General features: G+C 39.6%; 1 protein-coding gene across 1 annotated transcript; it reads right to left on the bottom strand.

Annotated features, from left to right (window-relative positions):
- Positions 1 to 414: 414 nt before the first annotated feature.
- LOC141174537 (chymotrypsinogen A-like) lies at positions 415 to 5401 on the bottom strand. The gene is made up of 7 exons (XM_073659473.1): positions 5281 to 5401; positions 5079 to 5182; positions 2583 to 2662; positions 2231 to 2309; positions 1029 to 1209; positions 752 to 885; positions 415 to 623 (listed from the first exon to the last, which is right to left on the bottom strand). The coding sequence occupies exons 1-7, from the start codon at positions 5330 to 5332 to the stop codon at positions 462 to 464; spliced, it is 792 nt and encodes a 263-aa protein (XP_073515574.1). The 5' UTR covers positions 5333 to 5401; the 3' UTR covers positions 415 to 461.
- Positions 5402 to 10192: the final 4791 nt, after the last annotated feature.

Below are 10192 nucleotides of genomic sequence, written 5' to 3'. Positions count from 1 at the left end.
TCTGGGCATTTTTAGTCCAGTCTTTATGTCTTAATTAGAGATGAGCGAACCCAAACTGTAAAGTTCGGGGTTCGTACCGGACACTCAGTGTATGGTGCTGAATTCTGAACACAGACTTCTTCTGGAAGTCCGTTTTAGTGCACGAAGGTCAGACGGAGAGAGAGAGACCTCTTACAGCATCAAAGTTCGGGTCCCCATTGACCTCTATGGAGTATGGGTTCGAGTTCAACTTCAGCAGATCTCTGGTACCGGAATCGAACTTTAGACTAAAGTTCGGTCGAACCCGACGAACCCGAACATCCACGGGTCTGTTCATCCTTAGTCTTAATATGTTGTTGTAATGAGGGGGGGCAATGTCTATTACGTGGAAAATGTAAAAAAGATCTTATTTTAATAAAATGTTGTTACAAAGAATGCTGCTGTAATAACTTTATTAATGATCAATATTTATAAAGACACATTTAGTTAGCAGCAACAGTCTGGTCCATCCAGGATCTAAGAACTGTCACGCGAGCGTAGACAGCGGGAGTAGAGGTGGAGCAGGAAGAGCTTCCCCAGGACACGATACCAGCCAAGGTCCAAGCTCCATTTCTCTGGCACACAAGAGGTCCACCAGAGTCACCCTACAGAAGAATGAAAAATAGTGAGCAAATTATGATATTTTTGAAACTTTCATTCTATTTATCCCAGAACAGAATATTAGATTAGCAAAAAATATCCTTAATATCCTTAAATCTGTAAAATCTCATACCATGCAGGAGGAGGCACCAGAGGCTCCAGCGCAGATCATGGTGCTCTGGATGTTGGATCCCCAGTATCTCTGGCAGTCACTTGTGGTCAGAAGAGGCAGAGCTACCTGCTGCAGTTTGCTTGGTGTAATTTGTGCTGTGCAAAATAAAGTCATGTAATGTTTAGAAAAGTCTGATCTGATGGACTTAAAGAGCCCTAATATTACATGGTTGGCCATTCATCTGAAGTTATATTATAAATATCTTGACACTATAGTTACAGGACTTTGCAATCCTTACATGCAGCACTAACGTAGCCCCATCCAGTGGTGACGCATCTCTCTCCTCCATTGAATACATCAGCTGTAGCAGCAACGCACACTGGGGACACACGACTGGTAAAAGAGGCAGCGCTGGCGAGCTTGATAAGAGTGATATCGTTGGAAATGGTGACGGAGCTGTAGCTGGGGTGTCTGAAGACCTGTTAAAAAAAAGTCAATATTTCTCTTTATTAGGTCATGTTCATACAAGTCAATTTTTTCAGCGTTTTTTTATGCACATTTTCAGCTGCATTTATCAGTACCAGCAAAGTCTATGAGATTTCAGAAATCTCATGCACACACATTGAATTTTTTATCCTCAGTATATTGTGCTTTGCATGGTTTTTTTGCAATGGGTGGTGAAAAAATGATGAAAACATGCTTAGTGTCACAAGGAAGGAGGGGGGAGGAACGTATTCCAGCATCACTATCCAGGTAAAACTTAGTTCTTTATTAGTGTATCATTAACACAGAATTAAAATGGAAGTTCCTTATGCGTTTCTGGCACCACCTATTGTGCCTAGTGTCACATAGCTATCCGGTTTGCTGTGTTTCTAGTGAAAAAAATCAAGTACAGCAGTATGTGAAACTCATTTATTTTTGTGATTTTACCATCTTGTCTTAGTCACCTGAGATGGCAGTTTGGATTAGGACAGTTTAATTAAATTAGTGATGTAAACATTGGCTGATTTAGGTGTGAGATTGAATAATACCTGTGGCCCATGGAGGTGTGAAACTGAACAATCCCTGAGCAACTCAATGGCAGACCATAGTGTGAAAATAAATAGTGTCCTACAAACTCAATGCACTGCCAGTGTCTTAGGTAAACTATTCCTGAACAATTCACCTCCTCCCACTGTTACATTTTAAATTCTGGTTAATATGGTTTCACATATGTCTTGCATTGGTGACCTGTGTTCATGCTTCTGTGGTGGAAGCAAAGCTGAACTTTGGTATCCTGAAAAAACTCACGAAAAAAATGCACCAAAACCTGAATTTTTGACGCAGCTTCTTTCCTGCCAAGAGATCAGGTTTTACTGCAGATAAAAAAAATGCTGAAAAAACGCCTAGTGTGAATATACCTTTATATATAGCTTAAATGTTTTCCATAAAGTATTATATGTGATTTATTAACATATACAGTATATGTCCATCAATATTAAATTTTTTAGCATCTCTTACCCTGGAAATGGTCATGGTCTGAGTAGCTTCAGCACTGGAAGAACGATCAAATGCACCAAGAACTACGCGGTGGGAGGTTCTGCGCATAAGAGGAGTAAAAACATTCATGCTGAGCTGTACAAAATCACTTATTGGGCACTTATCAGTATATTTTTACACATTGAAGAAGTCGTTTTGCTGTGTAGGTGGCTGTTCTCCAATAAAAATGATGTATTTTTTTGCAGAGATGCACCACAGCCATACCACTACTTCCATGTATAAAATTGTGCTAGCCGGTTCCCTTTAAATATACAGATAGTAAACACTTATGCCAGTGAAATTTCAAAATAAAGACCAATTGTAAATCACTTACGTGACACCACAGTGAGCAGCAGTGACAACCCAGAGGCTGTTGATCAGGGAACCACCACAGAAGTGGAAGCTAGTCCTGTCCTGTGAGGTATAACCATATGAGTCACTACATTGCTTGCATGCATTTCATAGTTTTCTCTCGAATTACTAGGACTCCATAATAGATGTATAAATAATAGGGAATTGACATAAACGTGTGTTGAAGTTTAGAGTACGTTACTCTATACACAACTATTTCCAAGATTTCTCCCGTTCTTGCTCTGTAATCTGGAGCTTTCAACTCCACCAATTACCCCATCTTTGAAAATTTAAAAGGGTTATCCAGGACTATTAAATTTATTTACTATGGGCCAAAAAACTAACAGGCAAGTAAAGTAGTTGCTAACTACCTTCCTGTTGTGCCTGGCGTTGATCTCTGCCGGTGATTAAACATCAACAGAGTAAAGGCTTCTCTTCCGCTCTGCTCTGTTGACGGGCTATGACTGTGGAAGTTATGCTGATTGACAGTCGGCTCCCCGCTGCCTGACTGCAGGGAGCCAGCAGTCAATCAGCATGACGTAGACAGTCTCGCCCCATCATTAGAGAATCCCGGAAGAAGAACAGCTGCTCTGTTGACGTGGAGCAGCTGAATCACCGTCAGGAGCGATAGGTGACCACTTTGAGATGGGTAGAACAGGTAGGTTAGCAATTACCTGCTTGTTAGGTTTTAAGACCATAGTAAAAAAATGGTCATGGACAATCCCATTAAAGCAACCTAAAAACCCATCTCTGTAGAGAGGCCTAATAACTCTGCTGTCCCTGCATATTCTACCATCGCCTACAGTCACCTTCCCTTTTGCCTTGTAGAATGTAAGCTCTTGCGACTCATCAGTACCTCTGTACAGTGTCAGACTGAAGAACACTGGGCCCACCAGAGGATTTGATTCTGAGGGCCCACCTTTCTCCCCCACTCAAGAGCTCCATAGCAGCAGCAAGGTTTGCACTATGAACTCTCCTGAAGGAGAAGCCAAGGCCCACCGGAGGATTCTCCGGTTCTCTGGTGGGCCAGTCCAACCCTGCATCTGTACTAGTCATTCACCGATTTAGCCATGGTTATCATACTTGTTTTTTTACCCTATGTTATATACTTTTCTTATACTTATGTACTATAATGAAACTCATTTGCACCTTCTTTATATATAAGGTGAAATAAAAGGTGGTTACAAATAAATAATAATTCTAAAATCACATTGTATCAGTTTTGCCTGTACTTTTACTCTACAATGACAATGATAACGAAAAGTAATTTGCTAAAATTAATTAAACTTCAAGGATACAAAAAGCAAGAAAGAAAGAAATTAGCAACAAAGTAGGTATGTTATGTAAGCATTAAAATTTGGTATGTATTATCTTGTAAAACAGTGAACTTTTATTTTGAGAATCGTTACAAACTTTTAATTTTTTATTATTATTATTTATAGAGTAATAAATTAATCTAAAATGATTTTTTTCTATTTTGAGAATGTAACAACTATATAAGTAATTCTGTAATTTTTTTATTCTTCATACTAGTGCTTAGGTGACAACAACATAGTATACAATATACAGAACTATTCGAGAAAGATTGAAAATCTGATCAAAGCCTGAAAGACCTCGTTGTAAAGGTTCATTTAGACTTCAGTTTTTCACGTATGAGTTGTGTCCCTGTACCTCATGGGTGGGATTTGTATACATTATAGTCTATAGGGGTGTTCAGTTGTCAGTGCATTTTAGCATTTTTGCAAACTGAGTAGTCAGCACCAACACATGGAGTGTCAGACTGGGGTGCCAAGGGCCCACCAGTAACCAACTCCAGGGCCCCACTTTTCACCTACATTCAAATGTGACATTATCCTCAATCACAAATTTATATAACAATGAACTGGGTAGATTGTTAAATGAATAAGATGCCGCCTTTGTCTGTACATAGTGATTGAAGAATATTGTGCCAAGTACTGCTCATATAAGAGGGGGGTGGCCCACCGGAAGATTCCCCTGTTCTCCTGTGGGCCAGTCCAAGCCTGGAGACATGTCCTGTTTTGATCCTAGTCACAGATTAAACTTTCCAATGCAAGTCTATGGCTTTATGCAAATAATCAGATAGCACTAGGATGCCATCTGAGTGCTTTTGAGTTTCCTGTTTGACAATACAGCTAGAAAAAAACACTTCATATGCAAAAGAAAGAGGAAACTGATGGTGAAAACTGACGCACTGATCAAACTCTGATGAAAATCTTATTAAAAAAAACTGAAGAAAATCAGTTTTTTTGCATACTAGAAAAGTCACTAACTGAATGAGCCCCAACTCACAGTCATCTGTTCGGATTTGTTGGGACCTCATTTTTGCCATGATCACATGCCATGATGACTCTGAACAGAGCCTAATTATTTCAATGCATTACAAAAAAAAATCAGATGTAAAATATAACATATATCATGAATAAACAGATTTAAAATATGTTCACAGCTTTCACTGTACCTGAAGGGAGACTTGCCATGGCCAGGAACCAGAAACGGCATTCTCACCATTAACAATTCTGGCATAGCCGCTAATAATAGGCTTGATAGCTGGCACACCACAGCCTAAGTATTAAGGAAGAATTATTTGTACCATAGTGAATTACTAGAGAAAATAAATGTTAGTAATTGAAAGAAAATTTTAAAGTCATTTTCCAACTCACCAAGAGAACCTCCAAAGAGGGCAAGGCATGAAAGAAGCCAAAGGAATGCCATTGTGGTTCACTTTCCGGCAAGTGATATTGGAAGAAATGTGTGAAGTTTATATACTCTCAACTGACCAATCAAGTTAAAGCTCAAGTTATCAGAAGTTTATGCTTAAGAGACTTTTTTTAAACCCTCTATCAGAGGCCTTGGGTTAATATAGAAAACTCTACCACCTGCACTAGGAGTACAGATAAGCGCAAGCATTATGATCAATCTACCATCTGATTTGAAAGCCATAATCATGTTGCACACGTCTTACATTACTTTGCAAAAGTAAAACAGTTTCTGTAAAGCAGCAATGGGTCAAAACTAGTAATAACATGAAGTTTATAGTTGGCAGAAAGTTACTACACAGACAAGTAAAATAATATAATAAAAACAGTTCTTTATCTGACAACCTTTTATGTTTCATACAGTAGTAGTCATCATGTCATTCCTTGAACCGTTTCATCAAAATGTCTGAACATATAGCAGTTTCACCATAAACCTTGCTCACAAGTAATCTTCTTTAAAGAGGTCCTGTCACCAGGTAAAAAGTGGGCAGTTTGTGCTCTTATTTTATTCCTGATGTTCCCCTGAGTATTCCGTTTTATTTGTTTTCTTTTTTAAAAGCTGCAATAGAGTTACAGAGATATGGGGGAGGGGATTAAAATGCTAATTATTGTGGGCTTTATGAAAGGGGTGTGGCTCACAGGATCCTCTGGGGTGTATCTTTAGGCTGCTCCTCCCCTTTAATAAAGCCCATCAAAAATTAGTCCTAAAAAAAGTCTCACATCTTTGTAACTGTACAGTGGATTTTAAAAAAGAAAACAACTAAATACTCAGGGAAGTAGTGGGAATAAAATATGAGCAAAAATAGGTCACTTTTGACCTGATGACAGGTCCTCTTTAAAGACCCCAATGCAAGGTAATAGACAGGCCACCTTAATAATGATCAGACCCTCATCAGGAAATAATTCATAGGCACATACAGTAGATTGAAAAAAGACACAGATCCATCAAGCTCCCTCTTTCTCGATGAATTACACATTATTTATAACAAGATTATTCATAATTATTTTATGGACGTTATTGTGCCAACTGTGCAGGTTAACATTGATGTGATGCAACCTCAATCTACTCCTCTAGTGCACTTGATATAGCCCCATTTATTCCTCAGGATTTCAAGGCCTTAGGCTAGAGTCACACAACCATATTTTCTCTCCGATTATGCTAATCACAGTCTAATCAGAGCTTGAAGCATTCCTTGTGAAACGCGCGTTGGGTGCAGAGGGAATCACCTTTTTACCTTGCCTTACTTTTGGAGCCATGTGAGTATTTATTGTAGATGACTGTTATATGGCTTTAATATGGATATGGGTGTTCTTTTGGGAGGCTTATTAGAATATAACATGATTGATTGCCTTACTTCCTAAATTATTCACCTGTTCCACCTTTCTGTTATCCACAACGAGGAATTTCTTCTTCAATATGTAAGGTAGCAAGGTTCCGACTATGGTTTAAATTTTGCTTGTTGTATGTTCCCCATTTTTTATTCATTATTCTTGTTTTCTGGTCTTTATAATGGTTTTTTTGTATACATTAATAAAAATCTGAGTGTGATTTTAATGGCTTGCATTTTTTCTCTATTATTGGTGTTGCAGAGTGTGATCAGAGTTTGATCCAATTTTCTCGGATGGGGAATAGATGGAAAAAAAAAATTATCCATGTTCTCCATTCAGTCAGTCAGTGGAAATAGTTGAATGTTATCCGAGTGAAGTCCGATTTTTTCCACGGTTTCAAAGACTTGCATGGCCGAGTGCGATCCAATTTACAGATGCAAATTGTGCATTCTGCAATTTTTTTTTTCCTTGGACAGACTGGGTCCCAGGAAAATATTGGACATGTGCATGGCCCGATAGACTAACATTGATCCAAGTGTGATCCAATCTTTTGTCAGATCACACTTGGACTGAAATACAGTCATCTGCAAAAGTCCTTAGACACAGTTTTACAGTTATATCTGTCACATGCAGCTCTCTATACTCTTGTTTTCTCTACTGGGGCCACTTAACTCTGCGTATGCTCTATATTGCTATCAACTTCTAGCCAACCAGCACTGAGGATCTTACCAAAATTACACACATAGACCAAAGGCAGAAAACACCCACCTGGCAAATAAACAAGTAAACCCTTAAGGACAGAGCAATTTTTTGTTTTTGCACTTTCATTTTTCCCTCCCCTTCTTTCAAGAGCAGTAACATTTTTTATTTCCCTGCTGATATAGCCATATGAGGGCTTTTTTTGTGGGACTAGTTGTACTTTTGAATGACACTATTCATTTTATCATGCAATTTATTGGAAAATGGGAACAAAAATTCCAAATGAAGTGAAATTGTAGAAAAAAAATGTAATTCCACAACTGTTTTTTGGATTTTGTTCAATCTGCAGTAAAAATGACCTGGAAATAAGATTGTACTGGTCAACATGATTATGATGATACCAAACTTGCATATTTTTTTATTTAAGTCGTAAAAAAAAGCTTCAGAAATTCATTAAAAGAATGTGTTTAAGTCGCCATTTTTCAAAACCTGTAACATTTTTATTTTTCGGCTAATGGAGCTGTGTGAGGGCTAGTTTTTTGCGTGGTCACCTAATGTTTTTAGTAATACAATTTTGGGATACATATGAGGTTTTGATCACTTCATAATTAGTGATGAGCGAACGCGCTTGCCACTGCTCGGTACTCTCCTGAGCATCACGGTGCTCGACAAACTCGGCGCTCGGCAAGTATTTCCGGGTTGCTCGGGCGGGAACTCAGTTTTCCTCCCTGCATGTTTGCCGCTCTTTACAGAGCCAATGAACATGCAGGGATTGCCTGCCACTCACTGTAATGCCGTAGCCATGTTGGTTGTGGCATTACAGTGATTGGCTGGCCGCACAGCGTCATCAGGTCTATATCAGACCTGGCGCCACCATGCTCGTCACAATCACTCCGGATCAGACACTGTAGGGAGAGCTGCTGCTGTGTCAGGGAGAGATTTGCTTGTTTCTAGTTAGTATAGGTATTCTACAACACATATATATATATACATATATATATATATAGAGAGAGAGAGAGAGAGAGAGAGAGAGAAGGAAATAATTATTTGATCCCTTGCTGTTTTTGTAAGTTTGCCCACTGACAAAGACATGAACAGTCTATAATTTTAAGGGTAGGTTAATTTTAACATTGAGAGATAGAATATCCCCCCAAAAAAATCAAGAAAATCATATTGTATAAATTAGATATATTTCTTTGCATTTTGCAGTTAGAAATAAGTATTTGATCCCCTACAAACCATTATGAGTTCTGGCTCCTACAGACCAGTTAGACGCTACTAATCAACTCGTTACCTGCATTAAAGACAGCTGTCTTACGTCGTCACCTGTATAAAAGACTCCTGTCCACAGACTCAATTAATCAGTCAGACTCTAACCACTACAACATGGGCAAGACCAAAGAGCTTTCTAAGGATGTCAGGGACAAGATCATAGACCTGTGGAGGTTTCACCAATTTAAGATACACCAGGTAACTGCTCTCCTCCAAATTAAAGATGTCCGAGTGCATGCAGAGAAGCTAATTAACCAAATCTGCTAATCTGGTTGAAAAACTTCACTCAGAGACTGAACCACGCAAATGGCATACTTTATTACGTAGACATGGGGTTAAATAGTATTCTTCTAGGTGGGATTAGTAAAATGTATTGCTCTTTTCTGATAACTCGGCACACTGTAATTTGTTCATCCATGTATCTTTTGACCTTAGTAACGACTTAGGAATTCCGATGGGAGGGGGTGAGTTTGTCTCTCAGCGCCATCTTTGCCAACTCGACATGAATCTCTCTGTTATCAGCCATGCACATGCATACGTCATTCCCAGGAAATCATTTAGTTGTTCGTGTCTACAATAAGAATAGAAGCTGTTAGTTATATATTTATTAACTATTAACATAATCCATGTGCATGTACACATTTGCATACATACATACACATAGATTATTCCATCATCGGTATATTGATTCACACTGATTAGGTAATCTATTAAAAGAAACTAATTGATTTTCTATAATATATATATTTTACCTTGACAGACCTGCACAAAGCTGGAATGGGCTACAAAACCATAAGTAAGATGCTGGGTGAGAAAGAGACAACTGTTGGTGCAATAGTAAGAAAATGGAAGAAATACAAAATGACTGTCAATCGACATCGATCTGGGGAACCATGCAAAATCTCACCTCGTGGGGTATCCTTGATCATGAGGAAGGTGAGAGATCAGCCTAAAACTACACGGGGGGAACTCGTTAATGATCTCAAGGCAGTTGGCATCACAGTCACCAAGAAAACCATTGGTAACACATTACACCTTAAAGGTTTAAAATTCTGTTGTGCCCGCAAGGCCCCCCTGCTCAAGAAGGCACATGTACAGGCCCATCTAAAGTTTGGCAATGAACTACTGGATGTGACTCGCCCACTGGGCCTAGTGTGGACGTGTGTGGGATACCCGGAGCCGGGTCTCTGGGGGCTGTAGAATCCGTAGCGGTGACCCGGTCCCGTGGCTCAGGGTAGTCAGGCCGATGGTGGTATTTTGTGGGGGTTTTAGGTTAATTGTCCGACTACGCCACCCGTGGATTGCGGTCAGCGCGGACCGCCGCTGCAAGGCAGACCGCTGGGGCTGATGGTGTGTGCAGCTGAGGTAGTGTGACTCCCCACGGGAAGAGTGGAGCCCCAGGGCAGTGTAGTTGATGGTGAGGGTGATAGTGCACGGGAGTCCCAGCACTAGTAGTGCTGGTGCGGCGATGAAGCAGGAACGACTCAGAGTCTTTGCAGTGCAGTTCAGGGTCTTT

This window comes from Phyllobates terribilis, unplaced genomic scaffold, assembly GCF_046119375.1.
Source record: "Phyllobates terribilis strain yellow unplaced genomic scaffold, ASM4611937v1 Scaffold_13__5_contigs__length_258822181, whole genome shotgun sequence".
In the NCBI taxonomy this organism is placed as follows: domain Eukaryota; kingdom Metazoa; phylum Chordata; class Amphibia; order Anura; family Dendrobatidae; genus Phyllobates; species Phyllobates terribilis.
This window is presented reverse-complemented; position numbering and strand designations above follow the sequence as displayed.